At 37.8% G+C, this 25,600-nt stretch overlaps 1 protein-coding gene across 1 annotated transcript in view; it reads left to right on the forward strand.

Annotated features, from left to right (window-relative positions):
* GKAP1 (G kinase anchoring protein 1) overlaps nucleotides 1-25,600 on the forward strand; it is a 96,811-nt gene that overhangs the window by 53,818 nt on the left and 17,393 nt on the right. The window contains exons 8-9 of the mRNA XM_002742794.5: nucleotides 1,193-1,345; nucleotides 21,026-21,127. Of these exons, the coding sequence (XP_002742840.1) occupies nucleotides 1,193-1,345; nucleotides 21,026-21,127 (255 nt within the window). The remainder of the gene's footprint in view (nucleotides 1-1,192; nucleotides 1,346-21,025; nucleotides 21,128-25,600) is intronic.

Here is a 25,600-nt window from a genome sequence, read left to right on the forward strand (position 1 = left end):
CATTGCACTCCAGTCTCCAACAAGAGCGAAACTCCATCTCAAAAAAAAAAAAAAAACTTATACAATACAGAGGATACCATCAAGAATATGCCAAGACAACTCACAAAACGGGAGTAAATGTTTGCAAATCATATTGAATAAGATACAGACATATAGAATGTATAAAGAGCTCTGACAACCCAAAAATTAAAAACAACCCAGTTAAGAAATGGGAAGGGATCTGAGAAGACATTACTCCAAAAAGATATACAAAAGGATGTTCAGCACCATTTGCTGTCAGGGAAATGCAGCTGAAAACCACAATGAGATACCACTTCATACCCAGTGGCTATCATGAAAAAGGCCAATAATAATAAGTGTTTATGAGAATGTGGAGAAATTGGAACCCACTGAGACTGCTGATGGTGGGCTGCTTTAGAAAATTATCTAGCAATATCTGAAAAGGTTAAACATAGAGTCACCAGCAGTTATCCTCTTAGTTATATACCCAAGAGAATTGAAAATAAGCCCACATAAGGTTTTGTGCATGAATACTATAGCAGCATAATTCATAATAGCCAGAAAGTAGCAACAACTGCAATGTCTATCAACCAACGAATGGAGAAGTAAAATGTAGAATGGGATATTATTTGGCAATAAAAAGGAATGAAGTACTGATGTAAGCCATAACGTGAATGAATCTTGAAAATATTTTGCTAAGTCAGAGAAGGCAGTCAAAGGTTCACGTATTGGATGACTGCATATATACAAAATATACAGAATAGGCAAATCTATACAGGCAGTAAATAGTGTTGCCTGGGGTGGGCGGCAGGTATTAGGAGGAAATGGGGAGTGACTGCTAATGGGTACAGTTTCTTTTAGAGGTGATGGAAATGTCATACAGTTGACTGGAGTGATGATTGTACAACTCTAAATATATTTTAAAAACCACTGTCTTGTACACATTAAATGGCTGAGTTGTATAGTATATAAATAGCATTTAAAAAGCAATATCTAAATCAAAAAATGAAGTAAGAAAGGAAATTTGCAAATGTGTCTCTACTGTTTACCTTCTGGAGATAGAGAAGGATCAAGTGTTTGATTGTCTCTTAGCTGTCTGTGTTTTTTTTAATCCTTTTAGTGGATGTTTAGGTTTATTAAATGCATATGCTTTTGTGTTGAATGACAGTAAATTGTAATTTATTTTTGACAGGAATTGAGTTCTTCTCAGACTTTATCACATGATGGAGGATTCTTCAATAGACTGGAAGACGATGTTCATAAAATTCTTATTAGAGAAAAACGAAGAGAACAGCTTACAGAATATAATGGAACAGATAATTGTACAACTCATGAACACAACCAGGCATGTAAAGTAGAAAATTCTCTTAAAATCACAGTGAAATTGAAATGTAATTTTTATTTCTTAAGCAGTGGAACCAAATTATGATTGTATAAAGTAGTAGTTTTAGGATATGATAGTAATTATCATGCAAAGATATTCATATTAAAAAGTATGACGTTTACTAATAACTATATGAATTAGTTCATTCATTGATGACTATTTGCTGAGCATGTGCCATAACTGTGTACTATTCGGCACTAGTGCGAGGGAGTGGAAACAGGAAGATGGGTAAGACCTTTCTTCAGTTAGATACTCAGAGTTGTGGGGATATGGAGAGGTAGACCTGTAAAAGGATCATCATTCAGCACAAATGAAGACTTTAAGGGAGATATGAACAATAAAAAAGAGGTTTTGAATAGCAAAGGTAATTGATCACTTCTTGGATGAATTGTGATGGGCATATAAAAAAGTGACATTTGGGATGGATTATGAATAATGAGGAACTGTATAAACTGAGAAATAGAGAAAGACTTTGGGTCTAAGGGAACTGCAAGAACAGATGTCCTGAATTATAAAAGGCCCGAGACTGAATGTTTAGGAAACTAAAAAATTCTGCAGCTAAGAAGTTTATGGTTAAGCAAGTATGGATGACATGACTGGAGAAATAGATGGGATTTATGTCATAAATGTCTTTTCTGTGAAACTAAGAAGTTAGAATTTTATCCTATACAGCAGGGCAAGCTGTAGCCCATGAATCAAATCTGGTCAGTGGTCTGTTGTTATAAGGACTGTAAGCCAAGAATGGTATTCATGTTTTCAAAATACTATTTAAAAACAGAACAGTCTGGCATGGTGGCTCATGTCTTTAATCCCAGCAACTTGGGAGGGTGAAGTGGGCAGATCACTTGAGGCCAGGAGTTCAAGACCAACCTGGCCAACACGGCAAAACCGTATCTCTACTAAAAATACAAAAATTAGCCAAGCATGGTGGCATATGCCAATAATCTCAGCGGCTTGGTAGGCTGAGGCACGAGAATTGCTTGAACCCAGCAGGTGGGGTTGCAGTGAGTCAAGATCATGCCACTGCATTCCAGAATGGGTGACAGAGCGAGACTCTGTTTGAAAATTAAATAAATAAATGATTTTATAAATTATAAAAGGAAAGAGAATATGACTGGATGCTGTGGCTCACACCTGTAATCCCAGCACTTTGGGAGGCTGAGGCCAGCAGATCACTTGAGGTTAGGAGTTCAAGACCAGCATGGCCAACATGGTGAAATCCTGTTTCTACTAAAAATAAAATAACTGGGTATTGTGGTGGGCACCTATAATCCCAGCTACTCAGGAAGCTGAGGTAGGAGAATCACTTGAACCCAGGAGGCGGAAATTGCAGTGAGCCGAGATTGCACCACTGCATTCCAGCCTGGGGGACAGAACTGTCTCAAAAAAAAAAAATTATATGACAGAGACTGCATAAAACCCATAAAGCCTAAGATGTTTGTTGTTGGGCCCTTTACACAAAAATTTTGTGAGCCTCTGCTACAGACCAGTGTTACCCAAAATATATTATCTGAGGGAGAAAATGATGCTTTCTCTCCTCATACCCCAGTCCTGGGTATATGGGACCAGGAAGACTGTGACCTACTCCAAGACCCTCACTGCCACATCTTAAATTCATCATGCAGAGAAGGTGTGTTACCTCTCAGACCTCTATGTCTGCATTTATTTTTCTCACCATAACCACTAGTCTCTTAGTGCATCTTAACTATGAACCTGTTCTTTACCCTATATTGACCTCCAATCTATCAGTTCTCCCAGCTTGAAACTTGTAGTAATTTTGGTAATGTCCCCATGAACACTACCCTTACCTTTATTTTCTGTGATGCCCTTCTTGCCGGTATGGAGCATTGACTCTCACATTATTGTCTACCTTGCCTATTTTAATTCTCCGGCCACAGGGTGTTTAAAAAGTATTTTTAAAAACACTTCTAATGTTCTCATCTGAAAATCAATGCTATGTAACTTTTGCCATAGTCTCATTTCTACTTATGGTCCTTTGGTCTTTCTAACTTTGATAGATTCCTATAGTAGCCATTATAAATTCGAAGAATCTGGTTCCCATCTGTTTTCATCTTTTCCTCTCTTCAGTGGATGTTATCTCTTTGTTTACTACAAAGACTGGTAAATTCAGTCATACAGCAAATTAATACCATCTATTAATATTTGTGTTATATGGTATACAAGGAAAGCTTTAATAACTTTTTACTCTAATGCAGCAATAAGATTTGTATATAAATAACACTATTTCTTATGGAAAATCTATTTTAACTTAGTAGTGGGGAATCCTTGCCTACCCTGATGGACTTGTGAGGTTCTTTCTGACATTGAATTAAATTTAATGGTTTCCTATCATTCCTCGACTTCCAAATTTTATGTACAATGCAAGCATATTAGTCTGTTCTCATGCTGCTATGAAGAAATACCCAAGACTGGGTAATTTAGTTTAATTGACTCACAGTTGTACATGGCTGGGGAGGCCTCAGGAAACTTATAATCATCGTAGAAAGCACCTCTTCACAGGGTGGCAGAAGAGAGAATGAGTGCTGAGTCCATTAGATCTTGTGAGTACTCACTATCACAAGAAAAGTATGGGGGAAACTCTCCCATAATTCAGTTATCTCCACCTGGTCCTGCCCTTGACACAGGGGAATTATTACAATTCAAGATGAGACTGGGGTGGGGACAAGCCAAACCATATTATTCTTCCCCTGGCCCCTCCTGAGTCTCATGTCCTCACATTTCAAAACACAATCATGCCTTCTCAACAGTCTCCCAAAGTTAACTCATTCCAAATTAACCCAAAAGTCCAAGTCCAAAGTTTCATCCGAGACAAGGCAAGTCTTTTCCACCTCTGAGCCTGTAAAGTCAAAAGCAAGGTAGTTACTTCCTAGATACATTGGGGGTACAGGCATTGGGCAAATACACCCATTCCAAATGGGAGAAATTGGCCAAAATAGAGGGGCTCTAGGCTCCCATGCAAGTCTGAAATCCAGTAGGGTAGTTATTAAACCTTAAAGTTCTGAAATGATTTCCTTTGACTACATGTCTCACATCCAGGTCTTGCTGATGCAAGAGATGGGCTCCCACAGCCTTGGACAGCCCTGCCTCTGTGGCTTTGCAGGGTATAGCCCCCACTTACTGTCTGCTTTCATGGCTGGTGTTTTGTGTCTGTGGTTTTTCTGGTGCAAACTGGGTGGATCTATGATTCTGGGGTCTGGCTCTCTTCCCATACCTCTGCTAGGCAGTGCCCAGTAGGGACTCTGTGTGGGGACTGTAACCCCACATTTCCCTTCTGCACTTCCCTAGCAGAGGTTCTCCATGAGGGCTCTGCACCTATAGCATACCTCTACCTGGACATTCAGATGTTTCCATACATCCTCTGAAATATAGACAGAGGTTTCCAAACTTCAATTCTTCTCTTCTGTGCACCCACAAGATCAAGATCATGTAGAAGCTGCCAAGGCTTGGGGCTTGCACCCTCTGAAGCAAAGGTCTAAGCTTACCTTGGTCCCATTTAGCCATGGCTGGAGCAGCTGAGACACAGGGCACCAAGGCTGCACCCAGCAGAGGGGCTCTGGACCCAGCCCAGAAAACCAATTTTCCCTCTTAAGCTTCTAGGCCTATGATGGGAGGGGCTGCTGTAAAGGTCTCTGACATGTCTTGGAGACATTTTCCCCATTATCTTGGTGATTAGCATTTGGCACCTCCTTACTTGTACAGTAGACTTGAATTTCTACCCAGAAAGTGAGTTTTTCTTTTCTTTTCTTTTTTTTTTCGAGACAGAGTTTTTTGCTCTTATTACCCAGGCTGGAGTGCAATGGTGCGATCTTGGCTCACTGCAACCTCCGCCTCCTGGGTTCAGGCAATTCTCCTGCCTCAGCCTCCTGAGTAGCTGAGATTACAGGCACGCGCCACCGTGCCCAGCTAATTTTTTGTATTTTTAGTAGAGACGGGGTTTCACCATGTTGACCAGGTTGGTCTCGATCTCTCGACCTTGTGATCCACCCGCCTCGGCCTCCCAAAGTGCTGGGATTACAGGCTTGAGCCACCGCGCCTGGCCCAAGTTTTTTTTTTCTACTGCATTGTCAGGCTGCAAATTTTTCAAACTTTTAATTTTTAATCTTTTTTTTTTAAAGACAGGGTTTCACCATTTTGGTCAGGCTGTTCTTGAATTCCCGATCTCAGGTGATCCACCTGCCTTATCCTCCAAAGTGCTTGGATTATACTCTGTCACCTCTTGAATTCTTTGCTGTTTAGAAATTTCTTTTGACAGATACCCTAAATCATTTCTCTGAAGCTCAAAGTTCCACAGATCTCTAGGGCAGGGGCAAAAAGCCACCAGTTTCTTTGCTAAAGCATAGCAAGATTAGTGTTTACTCCAGTTCCCAACAAGTTCCTCATCTCCATCTGAGACCACCTGGACTTCATTGTCCATATCATTATCAGCATTTTGGTTGAAGCCATTCAACAAGTCTCTAGGAAGTTCCACATTTTTCCACATTCTCCTGTCTTCTGAGCCCTCCAAGTCTTTAGGAAGTTCCAAAATTTTCCACATTTTCCTGTTTTCTGAACCCTCCAAAGTGTTTCAACCTCTGCCTGTTACCCAGTTCCAAAGTCACATCCACATTTTCAGGTATCTTTTTAGCAGCCCCTGGCTCTCTGTGGTACCAATTTACTGTATCAGTCTGTTCATACATTACTATAAAGAAATACCTGAGATTGGATAATTTATAAAGAAAAGAGATTTACTTGACTCACAGTTTTGAATGGTTAGGGAGACCTCAGGAGACTTACAGTTATGGTGGAAGTCACCTCTTCACAGGGCGACAGGAGAGAGAATGAGTGTCGAGCAAACGGGAAGCCCCTTATAAAACCGTCAGATCTTTTGAGAGCAGTGTGGGAGAAACTGCCTCTGTGATTCAGTTATCTCCTCCTGGTCCCACCTTGACATGTGGAGATTATTACAATTCAAAATGAGATTTGGGTGGGGACACAGCTAAACCATATCACCAAACAACCATGTTAATTAACATTTATGGTTAGCATATTCACTTCTTCCTTATTGATTGGTTATGATTTTCCTTTTTCATTATGATTTTCCCCTTTGTAGTTCATATCTTCTTATTTTTTAAAGCCACCTGAGATCATTTTTGGTTAGAAGAAATCATATTTGTATATTTCAGCAAATACTTAGGTTCCTCAGGGCCTTTATAGAACAAAGTTGTGTATATACAAGTTTAATTACATAATGAGGTAGCAGTATGATATAATAAAACCGAAGTGACAGTATGACAGTATGACATACTGAAAATAAAACAGACTTTGAAATAAAAGTTTTATCAGTTGTATTGCATTGGAATGAAATTACCTGTCTTTCTTACACTATTAGGAAAGTTATGGATTATGATTTAAAATGTTTAGCAGAATATGTTTTACATAGTATGCACTTAATAATTGTTCTTTGTACAAGCAAATAATGGTAAGCCCCCCAAAAGATACACTGTTAAAATGCTACAGTAATTTACAGGAAGGGGGATCAGAGAAGGCTTTGTGAGGAGAAAATAGCATTTGAATTAGAAACAGAGTAGAATTTGGGTTTTCTTGGCTTTTTTCTTTTTAATTTAAATTTAAATTTTTGTGGGTACATAGCAGGTATATTTATGTATGGGTTCCAGGAGACGTTTTGATACAGGCATGCAGTACTGACATAATCATATCTTGTAAGCATTTATCCTTTAGGTTACAAACAATCCAATTATACCCTTTTGGTTTTTTATTTTTTATTTTTTATTGTACTTTAGGTTTTGGGGTACATGTGCAGAACATGCAAGACAGTTGCATAGGTACACAACATAGCAGTGTGTTTTGCTTCCTTTCTCCCCTTCACCCACATTTGGCATTTCTCCCCAGGCTATCCCTCCCCAGCTCCCCCCCACCGCTGGCCCTCCCCTTTTCCCCCCAATAGACCCCAGTGTTTAGTACTCCCTTCCCTGTGTCCATGTGTTCTCATTTTTCATCACCCGCCTATGAGTGAGAATATGCGGTATTTCATTTTCTGTTCTTGTGTCAGCTGAGAATGATGTTCTCCAGATTCATCCATATCCCTACAAACAAGACGAACTCATCATTTCTGATTGCTGCATAATATTCCATGGTGTATATGTGCCACATTTTCCCAATCTAGTCTATCATCAATGGGCATTTGGGTTGGTTCCAGGTCTTTGCTATCGTAAACAGTGCTGCAATGAACATTCATGTGCATGTGTCCTTATAATAGAACGATTTATACTCCTTTGGATATATACCCAATAATGGGATTGCTGGGTCAAATGGAATTTCAATTTCTAAGGCCCTGAGGAATCGCCACACTGTCTTCCACAATGGTTGAACTAATTTACACTCCCACCAAAAGTGTAAAAGTGTTCCTATTTCTCCACATCCTCTCCAGCATCTGTTGTCTCTAGATTTTTTAATGATCGCCATTCTAACTGGCGTGAGATGGTGGTATCTCAATGTGGTTTTGATTTGCATCTCTCTGATGACCAGTGATGATGAGCATTTTTTCATAGATTGTTGGCCTCATATATGTCTTCTTTTGTAAAGTGTCTGTTCATATCCTTTGCCCATTTTTGAATGGGCTTGTTTGTTTTTTTCCTGTAAATCTGTTTTAGTTCTTTGTAAATTCTGGATATCAGCCCTTTGTCAGATGGGTAAACTGCAAAAATTTTTTCCCATTCTGTTGGTTGCCAATTCACTCTAGTGACTGTTTCTTTTGCCGTGCAGAAGCTGTGGAGTTTGATTAGGTCCCATTTGTCTATTTTGGCTTTTGTTGCCAATGCTTTGGTGTTTTGGTCATGAAGTCCTTGCCTACTCCTATGTCCTGGATGGTTTTGCCTAGATTTTCTACTTGGGTTTTTATGGTGCCAGGTCTTATGTTTAAGTCTTTAATCCATCTGGAGTTAATTTTAGTGTAAGGTGTCAGGAAGGGGTCCAGTTTCTGCTTTCTGCACATGGCTAGCCAGTTTTCCCAACACCATTTATTAAACAGGGAATCTTTTCCCCATTGCTTGTTTTTGTCAGGTTTATCAAAGATTGTATGGTTGTAGATATGTTGTGTCGCCTCCGATGCCTCTGTTCTGTTCCATTGGTGTATATCTCTGTTTTGGTACCAGTACCATGCTGTTTTGATTACTGTAGCCTTGTGGTATAGTTTGAAATTCGGTAGTGTGATGCTGCCCGCTGTGTTCTTTTTGCTTAGAATTGACTTGGCTATGCGGGCTCTCTTTTGGTTCCATATGAAGTTCATGGTGGTTTTTTCCACTTCTGTGAAGAAAGTCAGTGGTAGCTTGATGGGGATAGCGTTGATTCTGTAAATTACTTTGGGCAATATAGCCATTTTCACGATATTAATTCTTCCTAGCCGTGAACATGGGATGTTTCTTCATCTGTTTGTGTCCTCTCTGATTTCGTTGAGCAGTGGTTTGTAGTTTTCCTTGAAGAGGTCGCTTACGTTCCTTGTGAGTTGTATTCCTAGGTATTTTATTCTTTTTGTAGCAATTGTGAATGGCAGTTCGTTCTTGATTTGGGTTTCTTTAAGTCTGTTATTGGTGTAGAGGAATGCTTGTGATTTTTGCACATTGATTTTATATCCTGAGACTTTGCTGAAGTTGCTTATCAGTTTCAGGAGTTTTTGGGCTAGGGCAATGGGGTCTTCTAGGTATAGTATCATGTCGTCTGCAAATAGAGACAATTTGGCTTCCACCTTTCCTATTTGAATGCTCCTTATTTCTTTTTCTTGCCTGATTGTTCCGGCTAGAACTTCCAGTACTATATTGAATAGGAGTGGTGAGAGAGGGCATCTTTGTCTAGTGCCTGATTTCAAAGGGAATGCTTCCAGTTTTTGCCCATTCAGTATGATATTGGCTGTTGGTTTGTCATAAATAGCTTTTATTACTTTGAGATACGTTCCATCGATACCGAGTTTATTGAGGGTTTTTAGCATAAAGGGCTGTTGAATTTTGTCGAATGCCTTCTCTGTGTCAATTGAGATAATCATGTGGTTTTGTTTTTGGTTCTGTTTATGTGGTGAATTACGTTTATAGACTTAAGTATGTTGAACCAGCCTTGCATCCCCGGGATGAATCCTACTTGATCATGATGGATAAGTTTTTTGATTTGCTGTTGCAATCGGCTTGCCAATATTTTATTGAAGATTTTTGCATCTATGTTCTTCATGGATATTGGCCTGAAGTTTTCTTTTCTTGTTGGGTCTCTGCTGGGTTTTGCTATCAGGATGATGTTGGTGTCATAAAATGATTTGGGAAGGATTCCCTCCTTTTGGATTATTTGGAATAGTTTCAGAAGGAATGATGCCAGCTCCTATTTGTCTGTCTGGTAGAATTCGGCTGTGAACCCATCTGGACCTGGGCTTTTTTGTGTGTGTTAGGCTCTTAATTGCTGCCTCGACTTCTGCCCTTGTTATTGGTCTATTCATAGTTTCAGCTTCCTCCTGGTTTAGGCTTGGAAGGACACAGGAGTCCAGGAATTTATCCATTTCTTCCAGGTTTACTAGTTTATGTGCATAGAGTTGTTTGTAATATTCTGATAATGGTTTGAATTGCTGTGGAATCTGTGGTGATTTCTCCTTTATCATTTTTTATTGCATCTATTTGGTTGTTCTCTCTTTTCTTTTTAATCAATCTGGCTAGTGGTCTATTTTGTTGATCTTTTCAAAAAACCAGCTCTTGGATTTATTGATTTTTTGAAGGGTTTTTCGTGTCTCTATCTCCTTCAGTTCAGCTCTGATCTTAGTTATTTCTTGTCTTCTGCTAGGTTTTGAGTTTTTTTGATCTTGTTCCTCTAGCTCTTTCAATTTTGACGATAGGGTGTCAATTTTGGATCTCTCCATTCTCCTCATATGGGCACTTATTGCTATATATTTTCCTCTAGAGACTGCTTTAAATGTGTCCCAGAGATTCTGGCATGTTGTGTCTTCGTTCTCATTGGTTTTGAAGAACTTCTTTATTTCTGCCTTTATTTCATTGTTTATCCAGTCAACATTAAAGATCCAGTTGTTCAGTTTCCATGAAGCTGTGCGGTTCTGGTTTGGTTTCTGAATTCTGAGTTCTAACTTGATTGCACTATGGTCTGAGAGACTGTTTGTTATGATTTCAGTTGTTTTGCATTTGCTGAGGAGTGCTTTACTTCCAATTATGTGGTCAATTTTAGAGTAGGTGTGATGTGATGCTGAGAACAATGTATATTCTGTGGACTTGGGGTGGAGAGTTCTGTAAATGTCTATCAGGTTTGCTTGTTCCAGGTCTGAGTTCAAGCCCTGTATATCCTTGTTGATTTTCTGTCTGGTTGATCTGTCTATTATTGACAGTGGAGTGTTAAAGCCTCCCACTATTATTGTGTGGGAGTCTAAGTCTCTTTGTAAGTCATTAAGAACTTGCCTTATGTATCTGGGTGCCCCTGTATTGGGTTTATATATGTTTAGGATCGTTAGCTTTTCTTGTTGTATCGATCCTTTTACCATTATGTAATGTCCTTCTTTGTCTCTTTTGATCTTTGTTGCTTTAAAGTCTATTTTTATCAGAGATGAGAATTGCAACTTCACCTTTTTTTTTTTGCTCTCCATTTGCTTGGTAAATCTTCCTCCATCCATTTATTTTGAGCCTTTGTGTATCCTTGCATGTGAGATGGGTTTCCTGGATACAGCACACCGATGGGTTTTGGCTTTTTATCCAATTTGCCAGTCTGTGTCTTTTGATTGGTGCATTTAGCCCATTTACATTTAGGGTTAATATTGTTACGTGAATTTGATTCTGCCATTTTGATGCTAGCTGGCTGTTTTGCCCGTTAGTTGATGTAGATTCTTCAATATGTTGATGCTCTTTAGCATTTAGTGTGATTTTGGAATGGCTGGTACTGGTTTTTCCTTTCTATGTGTAGTGCCTCTTTCAGGAGCTCTAGTAAAGCAGGCCTGGTGGTTGCAAAATCTCTGAGTTCTTGCTTGTTTGCAAAGGATTTTATTTTTCCTTCACTTATGAAGCTCAGTTTGGCTGAATATGAAATTCTGGGTTGAAAGTTCTTTTCTTTAAGGATGTTGAATATTGGCCCCACTCTCTTCTGGCTTGTAGAGTTTCTGCTGAGAGATCTGCTGTGAGTCTGATGGGCTTCCGTTTGTGGGTGACCTGACCTTTCTCTCTGGCTGCCCTTAGTATTTTCTCCTTTATTTCAACCCTGGTGAATCTGACGATTATGTGCCTTGGGGTTGCTCTTCTTGCGGAATATCTTTGTGGTGTTCTCTGTATTTCCTGCATTTGAGTGTTGGCCTGCCTTGCTGGGTGGGGGAAATTTTCCTGGATAATATCCTGAAGAGTATTTTCCAGCCTGGATTCATTCTCTTCATCACATTCTGGTACACCTATCAAACGCAAGTTAGGTCTCTTCACATAGTCCCACATTTCTTGGAGACCTTGTTCATTCCTTTTTGCACTTTTTTCTCTGATCTTGGTTTCTCATTTTTTTTCATTGAGTTGGTCTTTGACTTCTGATATTTTTTCTTCATCTTGGTCAATTCGGCTGTTGAAACTTGTGCATGCTTCGTGAAGTTCTCATATTGTGTTTTTCAGCTCCTTCAGTTCATTCTTATTCCTCTCTAAGTTATCCATTCTTGTTATCATTTCCTCGAATCTTTTTTCAAATCTTTTTTCAAGGTTCTTAGTTTCTTTGCATTGATTTAAAACATCTTCTTTTAGCTCACAAAAGTTTCTCATTATCCACCTTCTGAAGTCTAATTCCGTCATTTCATCACAGTCATTTTCCATCCAGCTTTGCTCCCTTGCTTGTGAGGAGTTTTGGTCCTTTGTAGGAGGCGAGGTGTTCTGGTTTCAGCTGTTTTCCTCCTTTTTGCGCTGGTTTCTTTCCATCTTTGTGGATTTATCCACCTGTCGTCTGAGTAGTTGCTGGCTTTTCGATTGGGTCTCTGAGTGGATGCCCAGATTGTTGATGATGAAGTATTTCTGTTACTTGGCTTTTCTTCTACCAGTCTAGCCCCTCCAGTGTACGACTGCTGAGGTCCACTCCAGGCCCTGCTTGTCTGGGGTGCACCTATAGCAGCTGCGGAACAGTGAGGGATGCTACCGGTTTCTTTTTCTGCTATCTTTGTTCCAGAATGATGCCTGCCAAATGTCAGTCTTCTGGATATAGAGGGGTCAGGGAGCTGCTTGAGGAGACAGTCTGTACTTTATAGGAGCTCAAGTGCTGAGTTGTGAGCTCTGTTGTTCATTCAGGGCTGTTAGACTGCTACATTTAATTCTGCTGCGGCAGAACTCATAAAAAAATCCTTTTTTTCTTAGATGCTCTGTCTCGGGGGATTGGGGCTTTCTTTGTGAGTGTCCGTTGTGCTGTCATGCCCAGCTAGGAGGCAGTCTAGTCACTATTTGCCTGCCAAGGCTCTGCCCTGCTGGTGTGAGGTCCGCCCTGTTGCTGCAGGCTCTGCCCTGCTGCTGTGGTCTCTGCCCTATTGTCACGAGCTATGCCCTGCAGTGGAGTCTCTCTGTTGTGGCGGGTTGCCTCGGCAATGGCAGGCTGCGTCAGCAATGGGAGTATACCTCAGTAGGGGCGGGTTGCCTCGGTAATGGCAAACGCCCCTCGCCCATTGAGCTGCATCGTCCTGGGTTCAGCTGTGCCCGCAGTGAAACTCTCCACCTGGAGCATTTGGAATCGCCGTTTTGTTTGTCCCACTGCTCTGGCCCAAACGCCGTTTCCCTGGAATCTCCTGGCCTGGCTCACTGTCAAAGTCCCATTCAATCAGATGGATATGCCAGTCTGCCCTCTGACGTCTCAGATTGCCAGTTAAACAGGGCTCCCGGACCAGTGCACTTTGTGCGGAGCGCTGTGGAGCGCCGCTGCGCTCCAGCGCCAGCCGCTGGCTGAACCGGCCGCCGGCAGCACCAGCCAAAACCGCTTCACTGGCGTCCCACATCTCTTTTATACCTGGGAATTTCCCCGTTCTGTGGGCAATGAAGATCCGTCTGGAAATGCGGACCTGACTCACCCTCCGTGCGTTCACCGAGAGCTTCAATCCTGGGTTGTTCTCATTGCGCCATCTTGAGTTGGTCTCCCCTTTTGGTTATTTTATTTAATTTTGAGACAGAGTCTCACTCTGTTGCCCAAGATGGAGTGCAGTGGTGCGGTATCGGCTCACTGCACCCTCTGCTGCCCGGGTTCAAGTGATTCTCCTGTCTCAGCCTCCTGAGTAGCTGGATTACAAGCGCCTGCCACTGCAACTGACTAATTTTTGTATTTTCAGTAGAGATAAGATTTCACTATCTTGATCAGGCTGGCCTTGAACTCCTGACCTCGTGATCCACCCACCTTGGCCTCCCAAAGTGCTGGCATTAAAGGCTTGAGCCAACGTGCCTGGCCATCTTTGGTTATTTTTAAATGTACAGTTAAATTATTATTGACTATAGTCACCCTGTTTTGCTATCAAATACTATCACCTCCTGCCCACCTCCTCACTGCCTTTCCCAGCATCTGGTAACCATCCTTCTACTTGGTAACTTCATGAGTTCAGTTGTTTTAAATTTTGGATCTCCCAAATAAGTTACAACATGTGATGGTTGCCTTTCTGTGCCCGGCTTATTTCACGTAGCATAATGACCTCCAGTTTCATCCATGTTGTTGCAAGTAACAAAATCTTTTTATATGGATGAAGAGTACTCCATGTATAAATACACGTTTTCTGTATTCATTCATCTGTTGATTTACGCTTAGATTGCTTCCAAATCTTGGCTGTTATAAACAGTGCTGTGATAAACATGGGAGTGCAGATACCTCTTCAGTATAGCGATTTCCCTTTGTTTTGGGTATATACTGAGCAGTAGGATTGTTGGATCATATGGCAGCTCCATTTTTATTTGATTTTTGTATATGGCAAGAGATAGGTGTCTAGTTTCATTCTTTTGCATATGGATATCCAGTTTTCCCAGTGCCATTTATTGAAGAGACTGTCTTTTCCCCAGTGTATGTTTTTGACATCTTTGCCAAAAGTTAGTTCACTGTAGGTGTGTGGATTTGTTTCTGGGTCTCTATTCTGTTCCATTGGTCTATGTGTGTGTGTTTATGCCAGTACCATGTTGTTTTGGTTACTATACCACTGTAGTATAGTTTGAAGTCAGGTAAAGCGATTCCTTCAGTTTCGTTCTTTTTGCCTTAGATATCTTTGACTATTCTGTGTCTTTTGTGGTTTCATATGTATTTTAGGAGTTTTTTTTCTATTTCTGTGAAGAATATCATTGGTTTTCATAGGGATTGCATTTAATCTGTAGATTTGGGTGGCATGGACATTTTAACAATATTCATTCTTCCAACCCATGAACATGGAATATATTTCCATTTTGTTGTCTCTTCAGATTCTTTCATCAGTGTTTTATAGTTTTCATTATAGAGATCTTGTTTGCTTAATTCTTAGGTATTTACTTGTATTTATCGCTACTATAAATGGGATTACTTTTTTGATTTTTTTTTCAGATTGTTCACTGTTGGCATATAGAAATGCTACTGATTTTTTAAGGTTGATTTTGTATCCTGCAATTTTACCGAATTTATCTGTTCTAATAGTTTTTTTGGTGGCGTCTTTAGGTTTTTCCAAATATAAAGTGATAACATCTGCAAACAAGGATAATTTGACTTCTTCCTTTACAATTTAGATGCCCTTTATTTCTTTCTCTCATCTGATTGCTCTCACTGGTACTTCCAGTACTGTGTTGAATAATGTCCTCTTCTAGATCGTAGAGGAAAGGCTTTCAGTTTTTCCCTGTCCAGTATGATACTTGCTGTGGGTTTATTTTATATGGCTTTTATTATGTTGAGATACGTTTCTCCTATGTCCAGTTTTTTGAAGGTTTTTATCATGAAGGGATGTTGAATTTTATCAAATGCTTTCTTCAGCATCAATTGAAATGATCATGTGGTTTTTGTCCTTCATTCTGTTGATATGATGTATCACATTGATTGATTTACATGTGTTGAACCAGCCTTGCATTCCTGGCATAAATCCCACTTGGTCAAAATGAATGATATTTTTAATGTGTTGTTGAATTCAGTATTTTTTTCCTCAGGATTTTTTGCATCAATATTCATCAGAGATATTGGCTTCTAGTCTTCTTTTTTTTCAATGTTTCTTCGTCTGGTTTTGGTATCAGGGTGATACTGGCCTCATAGAAGGAGTTTGGAAGTATTTCCTCCTCTTTTTTCAGAATAGTTTGAGTGGGATTGGTATTAATTCCTTAAGTGTTTGGTAGAATTCAGCAATGAAGCCATTGGGTCCTAGGCTTTTCTTCACTGGAAGACTTTTTATTATTACTTAAATCTTGTTACTTATTATCAGTCTGTTCAGATTTTAGATTTCTTCATGGTTCAATCTTGGTAGGTTGTATGTGTCTAAGAATTTGTACATTTCTTCTAGATCTTACAATTTATTGGCATATAGTTGCTCATAGTTGCCATTAATGATACTTTTCATTAGTTATAATGTATTAGTTATAATGTCTTTTTACAAATCTCTGTTTTTTGGGGTCTTTTTCTTAGTGTGATTAATGGTTTGTCAATTTTGTTTAATTTTTTAAATCTTTTTTTGTTTTTTAAGTTTTTAAATTTATTTTTTATTTTCAATTTTAACTTTTCAAAAAATCAACCTCTGGGTTGCTATCTTTATTTCAGTTTTATTTCTTTTGTATTGCTTTCTTCATTTCACTTTCATTTATTTCTGCTCTGATGTTTATTATTTCTTCTAATTTTGTGTTTGGTTTGCTCTTGCTTTTCTAATTCTTTAACATTAATTGTTAGGTTGTTTATTTGAAATTTTTCTTCTTTTTTGATGTAGGCACTTATAGCTATAAATTTTCCTCTTAGCCTTCATTGTATCCCATGGCTTTTGGTGTGTTGTTTCTATTATCATTTGTTTCAAAAAATTTGTCAGTTTCCTTCTTAATTTCTTTATTGACCCACCGATCATTTAGGAGCATATTGTTTAATTTCCATGTATTTGTATAGTTTCTGAAATTCCATTTGTCCTTGATTTGTAGTTTTATTTCATTGTTGACAGAAAAAATGCTTGATAGTATTTCAATTTTTTGAATGTTTTAGGACTTGTTTTGTGACCTAACATAGGGTCTAGCCTTGAGAATTATCTGTGTGCTGAAGAAAAGAATGTGTATTCTGCAGCTGTCAGGTGAAAAGTTCTGTAAATATCTATTTAGGTCCATTTGGTTTATAGTGTAGATTTAGTTCAGTGGTTTTTTGTTTTTGTTTTTGTTTTTTTTTTTTTTTGGTTAATTTTCTTTCTAGAAGATCTGTCCAGTGCTTCAAGTGGAGTGTTGAAGTCACCCGCTATTAATAGGGGCCCATCTCTCTCTTTAGCTCTAATAATATTTGCTTTATATATCTGGGTGCTGCAGTGTTGGGTGCATATGTATGTAAAATTGTTATATCCTCTTGCTGAACTGACCCCTTTATCGTTATATAGTGACCTTCTTTGTTTCTTCTTATAGTTCTTGTCTTGAAATCTATTTTGTCTAATATAAATATAGCTATTCCTGCTCTTTTTTGGTTTCCCTTGGCATGGAATACTTTTTCCATCCCTTTATTTTCATTCTGCATATCTCTTTGCATGTAAAGTGTGTTTCTTGTAGGCAACAGATTATAGGGTCTTATTTTTTTAATCCATTCAGCCATTCTATAAAGACAATCGAATTTCAACATGCAGAGATGAAGAAGAAACTGGGATCCCTTAAGTATAAGTATGGAGGTAATGGAGTATAAACCAGTTTAATTAAAATAGAAGGTTTATAGAGGAATGTAATATAAATTTGGTAAGTTAAGTTGGAAAAAATTGTGTCAGATTTAAAGCCTCGTTTATCAGTCAGAAGACATTAAAGAATGTTTGAAGGATTTTGAGTAGAAAGCAACGTTTATTATGGTAATATTAATTTCACTGCAGTGCCTAGGAAAATACTGAAGAAAGTGAAGACTGTACTAATTATTAGTAAGGATATAGAACAGCATTAACATACCACTAGTTGGAATGTAAATTGGTTTAACCATTTTGGAAAACAATTGGCATTAGCTTTTAAAGTTGAAGATAGTGGGCATGACCTTATGTTCTAGAAATTCTATCCCTAGATTAAACCCTGAAGACATGTCCAAAAACATGTTCAAAACACAGTTGTTTGTGATAACAAAAGAATAAGAGAAGTGAATGAGCTGTAGTTATTCATTAGCAACATGGATGTATATCAGGAGCATAGCATTTAACGAAAAACACAAGTCACCAAATAATATTTTGATTTGTACTCTTTTTTTAAATGTCAATTTCACAAAGGCTTTCTATTCAAAGATAATAATCATATTCATCTAGATTTTTAATAATATATGGGTTTTTTCAAAAGTAAAATAGTATTCTATTATTTTATGATTATTTACTCAGTATAAAATAATTTTGATAAAAGGAAATTTTAGACAGTGAAATATTTCATAATCTCAGGTTCACAGACAGTTATAATTAAAGTTTTGCTGTATAATCTTATTTTGGGGTTATAGTAGCAATTAAAGGATATTTCTACCTGTCTTACCTCACTCCAATTCATTTTCCACACAGTGTGAAAAGGGATCCTTTACAAACATAAATCTCACGTAATCAAATCTAAAATCCTTCACTGCTTTCTGTTTTACTTAGAATAATGTGCAGACTGTTCTTATGGCTTACAAGGCCCTCCAAGATCAGGTCTCTACTGGTTTTTCTAAAGTCATCTTGTACCACCTTCCTCCTTACTGTCTTAACATGCTGGCTTATTTTATTTTTTTTTCAAATTCTGCAGGCTCTTCTTTGTCTCAAGGCCTTTAAACATAACTGTTTTTTCTACCTGGAAAGCTCTAACTTCCCTTTTTTACTTAGTTCCTACTCATGACACAAGTTTCAATTTAAGTGTCAGCACTTTGGAGAGCTTTACTAATCAAGGAAAGAAGAATCTTTCAATTTTGTTCACTGTTGTGTTCCCAGCTCCTAGAAGTTTAGATGCTCAGTCAGTATTTGTAGAGGACTACATTGATGTTGCTACATTACTCCTTAGGTAAATAGAACATTCGTATTCTCATCAAAAGTATGACTTTGGGGTGATTATTTAAACTGAATTTGTTTATTTTGGTATATAGTGCAAGATGACAGGGGTATAACTTGATTTTTCCCAGTTAGCCATTTGTCTTATAACCTATCATTATTCTATTTTTCAGCATTTTCTCACTTTTTAAAAGTATCATTCTTACATTACAATAAGTTCTTATATCTCAAGTCTCTTTCTGGACTTTCTTTTCTAGAACATTGTTCTGTCAACCTAGGTGCCATAATTTTAATTATTTTGCCTTACAGTATATAATTCATAGGCAAATCCTTCATCAAATTAACTTTTGTTTCCATCCTGAATTCTCCCAGATGAAGTTTTTACTATCTTTATAAGTTCCAAAGAACAAAATCCTATTGGAATTTCTGTTGAAATGTTATTGAACTTACAAAGTAACCTATAACCCTCCTAGTTACAAACAATACTTTGTTCTGTGTCATTTTCAAGATTTTATACTTTTCTTAGTGTTGCTTCTAATCACTTCTTAGTTTTATTTTTCTGGTTAGTTTTTCTTGCTATTATGAGGAAATTATTTTTCTTCTTATGTCTTCTACCTGTTAATGGCTAATATAGAGAAAAGCTATTTATTTTAGTTTTTTAAAAATATTTTCTACTATTTGCATTTTTAGTCATTTTTCAAATTTTTGGATTTTTAAGATAGACTAATAACAACTTGTCACAAAGCACTTTTAATATGTTTATTCCAGAATAGAAATATCCTTTGAAAGCCCTGATACTGTTCGTCAGTGTGCTTAGGTTAATTATGAACACTTCCTTGTTTGCATTGTATATGTTAGGATTATATAATTGAGTGAAAATGGAAATGTAGTCAACAGCATAAGATGGCCTCAGAAAATTAAGGTCAGAATTTTTCCTCCTATACTTCTCACAAAGGAATATTATATTATGGACAAATATATATATTATATTATGGACAATATATATTATATTATGGACAAAACAGCCAGTTAACATCAAATGGCAGTAATCCTAAATTTAAATCGACTAAATCCCCAAATCAAAAGATATAGCCAAAACTCAATGGTATGCTATATCCAGACCCATTTCACATGCAAGGATACACAAAGACTCAAAACAAAGGGATGGAGAAAGATTTACCAACCCAATAGAGAGCAAAAAATAAATAAATAAATAAAAAGCAGGAGTTGCAATTCTTGCCTCTGATAAAATAGATTTTAAAGCAACAAAAATATAGTGGTAAAAGGATCAATGCAACAAGAAGAGCTAACAACCCTAACACCCAGATACATAAGACCCATAAAGAGACTTAGACTCCCTAGACTCCCACACAATAATAGTGGGAGACTTCAACATCAATACTAGATAGATCAACAAGACAGAAAATTAATAAGGATATCCAGGACTTGAACTCAGATCTGGAACAAGTAAACTTAATAAACATTTATAGACCTCTCCACTTTAAATACACACAACATACATTCTTGTCAGTACCACATCACCCCTACTCATAGGCTTAAATGAAATATTGATTGGCCATTATTAAGCACAATTATTGGCGTAAAAGAGGTTTTCAATACCCATTTTTAGAATAAAGCAACATTCCTGTTCTCCCTCTTTTTCTTCCTTTTTCTTCCTCTCCTTCGTTCCTTTTTTCCTTTCTTTCCTTCTCTCTTTTTTTTTTTTTTTTAATTGGATTTTAGGTTTTGGGGTACATGAGCAGAGCATGCAAGACAGTTGCGTAGGAACACACATGGCAGTGTGCTTTTCTTTCCTTCTCCCCTTCACCCACTTTTGGCATTTCTCCCCAGGCTATCCCTCCCCACCTCCCCCTCCCACTGGCCCTCCCCTTTTCCCCCCAGTAGACCCCAGTGTTTAGTACTCCCCTTTCTGTGTCCATGTGTTCTCATTTTTCATCACCCGCCTATGAGTGAGAATACGCGGTGTTTCATTTTCTGTTCTTGTGTCAGTTTGCTGAGGATGACGTTCTCCAGATTCATCCATGTCCCTACAAACGACACAAACTCATCATTTCTGATTGCTGCATAATATTCCATGGTGTATATGTGCCACATTTTTCCAATCCAGTCTATTTTCAGTGGGCATTTGGGTTGATTCCAGGTCTTTGCTATTGTAAACAGTGCTGCAAAAAAAAAAAATATAAACAATATGCAGTGTCTCTGAAAAAAAAAAAATACCCTTCTGAGAGTTGCCTATTTGCAGCATAGAAGAGGAAAAAAATAAAAACAAGGCACTCCATTGCCTTTTGAGGTACAGAAACCATCTTTGATAAGGCATTAATTCCACCCTGCAAATAGGATTTGCATAATCTCCAGACCCATTAGGCAGACAAACTTTTAAGGAGGCCTCCATGATCCTTACCTTCTAGGGTTCACAAAAAAAAAAAAAAAGGAAATTGTAAACCACGATTAGCAGAACAATCAAAGTCCTAAAATGTTGTTTCTCTTTTCAGGAAATGGTTCTGAAAGATGGAAGAATTGAAAGACTAAAGTTAGAGCTTGAAAGGAAAGATGCTGAAATCCAGAAGCTGAAAAATGTGATCACTCAATGGGAGGTTTGTGTCCATTTACTGTTGTTAAAGAAAATAATTCTATAAATTATCTCATTTTGTGTTTTTCTTATATGTAGGTATTTTTAATATGCAATTGATGGGAATAGTCATTCTATTTTTTATGTTCTTAAGCTTTGATTAATGGCTTAAAGTCTGAATGATTATTTATTTATTTATTTATTTATTTATTTATGAGTTTGAGATGGAGTCTCATTCTGTTGCCCATACTGGAGTGCAATGGTGTGATCTTGGCTCACTGCAACCTCCACCTCCTGGGTTCAAGTGATTCTCTTGCCTCAGCCTCCCAAGTAGCTAGAACTACAAGCACATGCCACCATGCCCAAATAATTTTTGTATTTTTAGTAGAGACAGGGTTTCACTATGTTGGCCAGGTTGGTCTTGGACTCCTGACCTCATGATCCACCCACCTTGACCTCCCGAAGTGCTGGAATTACAGGCGTGAGCCACCACGCCCAGCCTAGCATAATGTTTTTAAGGTTCATCCACATTTTAGCATATGTAAAATTTCATCCCTTATTATTGCTGAGTAATTTTTCATTGTATGTATATAACATATTTTGTTTACTGGTGCACAAGTATCTGAGTCCGTGATTTCGGTTCTTTTGGGCATATACATACGTAAGAGTGGAATTGTTGGATTATGTAATTCCACGTTTAACTTTTTGAGGAACTGCCAGACTCTTCCATGGCACCCATGTCATTTTACATTCCCAGATTCAGCAGTGATCACGGGTCCAATACCTTCACGTTTTTGCCAGCACTTATGATGTATACAGTTAATTTTTAACTACAAATCTTACTTCTTCTCTTAGATTTTTAAAAAATCTATTTTTTAATCTATTATTCATCTCAAATATTCTTTTTTTTACTAATGTTAATTTACTCAACAATTATTTATTAGTGTCTATAACGTGCCGGATACTTTTTGAACCCTGTGTATGTGGTGGTGAAAAAATATAAATCAAGTTCCAGCCCTGAGCCTTTAAGAATCATTCCTACTAAAACCTTTTCTGACTGCACTCACTCATTTACCTTGGCTTTTAATTTATATTTTCCTTTGCTTTTGTTGTACTAGGCACAGGTAATACAAAGATGTGCTAGCAAGAAGGTTACAGATTAATGGGGAAGATAAACATATAAATAGTTGCAGTACAGTGTAGGATTTGGCAGTGCTCCAGAAGAACACACAAAGGAATAAATGAGTTGCTGCTATCAAAAATTGGTAAGGATATCACAGAAAAGATGATTTTTTTCAGGTAGAGAAAATTGTGTATACAAAGGCATGGGAATATGATGGAAAGTACATTGTGGCTGACATTTAGAGAAATGGGAAACTAGAAGTTGAAATTGCAGATATGAGTTGGGGTCAGAATTTGAAGGCATATTAGGGCATTAAAGATCTCTAGAAGGGAAGTGACATGATAATTATTAAGTACCTGGCACATTATTGGCACTGAATAAATTGTTACATTAGTTAATATTGTCAAAGAAGAATGATACTTGAGATGAATAATAGATTTTAAAGTATACTTTTTAAAAAGCCTAAGGGAGGTGGTAAGATTTGCGGTTGAAAATAAAATGTATACATAACAAGGGCTGGAAAGGATGTCGAGAAATTGGAACCTGTTCACTGCTGGTGGAAATGTAAAACTATGCAGCTGCTATGAGATGATGTTGGGAAGATATTTGGAATGATAATGCATGTAGCTGAGGCTTGGAGTAAAGACAGTCTGGTAAAACAATGGATAAGTATAGAGTGTAAGAGGAAGAGCACATCTTTAACTGGTTTGGGGAATGGGAACTGATAGATTTTATTTTGGACGTGTTGCATTTGAAATGGCTGCTTTTTTAGACACAGTGCAGTAACTACACATGTGTATTTAATTTTATCAACTTTGTATCCCCTCATGAAATTAAATATACTAGTAAGAATGTTATGTATTTCATATGTGCTCTTTATTATGCTATTATGCTTTATTACGCACTTTATTATTAAGCTATATGTTATTGGTATTTTGTACATTTACATTTTTATATATGCATTTTTTAAGCAATGCAAATAATTGTCATAGGTAATCATGCTCATTTGCAATTTTTTGGTTTATGAGTTGATTGTAGACCCTAAACGTTGAATAAGATGTACCTCTGTGAAGACTGATCTGACCCTTGAATAAAAGCTTGAGCCAGAGATAGAGTTTGGTAAAATACTAACGTAGATTGAAGCCCTGAGAGTGGGAATTTCATAGTGAATGTAGTTTCATATTCACACTGAATATTTCTATATTCATAGCGAATATAGTTGTAGTTGAGTGTATGTGTTTTCCCCCATTATATTTTTATGTTTCCATTTGACTGATCTCCCTTGTTGATTTCTTAGATTCTCAGCAGTCCTCCTCTGTTTATATTCAATATGGTGCTTACTTTGGTTCACTGTAGTGACTGCAATATTACTCAATAAACATTATTGACTTATCCGCAATTTAATGGACAGAGTACTATATAGTAAAAACCATCTTTATTGGATTTAAAATACATTTTAATTTGCTTTCAAAAAAGATTTGAATCTGGTAATTTCTATACATATGTATGTATATGTTGAAAGGAAAAAATGTTTCTTATATTAATGTTTTCTTTAGGCTTTTGTTTTTCTTTTTTTTAATTGCATTTTAGGTTTTGGGGTACATGTGCAGAACATGCAAGATAGTTGCATAGGTACACACGTGGCAGTGTGTTTTGCTGCCTTCCTCCCCTTCAACTACATTTGGCATTTCTCCCCATGCTATCCCTCCCCAGCTTCCCCCACTGCTGTCCCTCCCTTATTCGCCCCAATACACCCCAGCGTGTAGTGCTCCCTTCCCTGTGCCATGTGTTCTCATTGTTCATCACCCGCCTATGAGTGAGAATATGCGCTATTTTATTTTCTGTTCTTGTGTCAGTTTGCTGAGAATGATAGTTTCCCGGTTCATCCATGTCCCTATAAAGGACACGAACTCCTCGTTTTTGATTGCTGCTTAATATTTCATGGTGTATATGTGCCACATTTTCCCAGTCCAGTCTATCATTGATGGGCATTTGGGTTGGTTCCAGGTCTTTGCTATTGTAAACAGTGCTGCAATGAATATTCATGTGCATGTGTCCTTATAGTAGACCGATTTATAGTCCTTTGGATATATACCCAGTAATGGGATTGCTGGGTCAAATGGAATTTCTATTTCTAAGGCCCTGAGGAATCGCCACACTGTCTTCCACAATGGTTGAACTAATTTACACTCCCACCAGCAGTGTAAAAGTGTTCCTATTTCTCCACATCCTCTCCAGCATCTGTTGTCTCCAGATTTTTTAATGATTGTCATTCTAACTGGCGTGAGATGGTATCTCAATGTGGTTTTGATTTGCATCTCTCTAATGACCAGTGATGATGAGCATTTTTTCATGTTTGTTGGCCTCATGTATGTCTTCTTTTGTAAAGTGTCTGTTCATATCCTTTGCCCATTTGTGAATGGGCTTGTTTGTTTTTTTCTTGTAAGTCTGTTTGAGTTCTTTGTAAATTCTGGATATCAGTCCTTTGTCAGATGGGTAAACTGCAAAAATTTTTTCCCATTCTGTTGGTTCCCGATTCACTCTCGTGACTGTTTCTTTTACCATGCAGAAGCTGTGGAGTTTGATTAGGTCCCATTTGTCTATTTTGGCTTTTGTTGCCAATGCTTTTGGTGTTTTGGTCATGAAGTCCTTGCCTACTCCTATGTCCTGGATGGTTTTGCCTAGATTTTCTTCTGGGGTTTTTATGGTGCCAGGTCTTATGTTTAAGTCTTTAATCCATCTGGAGTTAATTTTAGTGTAAGGTGTCAGGAAGGGGTCCAGTTTCTGCTTTCTGCACATGGCTACCCAGTTTTCCCAACACCATTTATTAAACAGGGAGTCCTTTCCCCATTGCTTGTTTTTGTCAGGTTTATCAAAGATTGTATGGTTGTAGATATGTTGTGTTGCCTCCGATGCCTCTGTTCTGTTCCATTGGTGTATATCTCTGTTTTGGTACCAGTACCATGCTGTTTTGATTACTGTAGCCTTGTAGTATAGTTTGAAGTCCGGTAGTGTGATGCCTCCTGCTGTGTTCTTTTTGCTAAGAATTGACATGGCTATGCGGGCTCTCTTTTGGTTCCATATGAAGTTCAAGGTGTTTTTTTCCAGTTCTGTGAAGAAAGTTCAATGGTAGCTTGATGGGGATAGCGTTGAGTCTGTAAATTACTTTGGGCAGTATGGCCATTTTCACGATATTGATTCTTCCTAACAATGAACATGGAATGTTTCTCCATCTGTTTGTGTCCTCTCATTTTGTTGAGCAGTGGTTTGTAGTTCTCCTTGAAGAGGTCCCTTACGTTCCTTGTGAGTTGTATTCCTAGGTATTTAATTTTCTTTGTAGCAATTGTGAATGGCAGTTCATTCTTGATTTGGCTC

This window comes from Callithrix jacchus, chromosome 1, assembly GCF_049354715.1.
Source record: "Callithrix jacchus isolate 240 chromosome 1, calJac240_pri, whole genome shotgun sequence".
Classification (NCBI taxonomy): domain Eukaryota; kingdom Metazoa; phylum Chordata; class Mammalia; order Primates; family Cebidae; genus Callithrix; species Callithrix jacchus.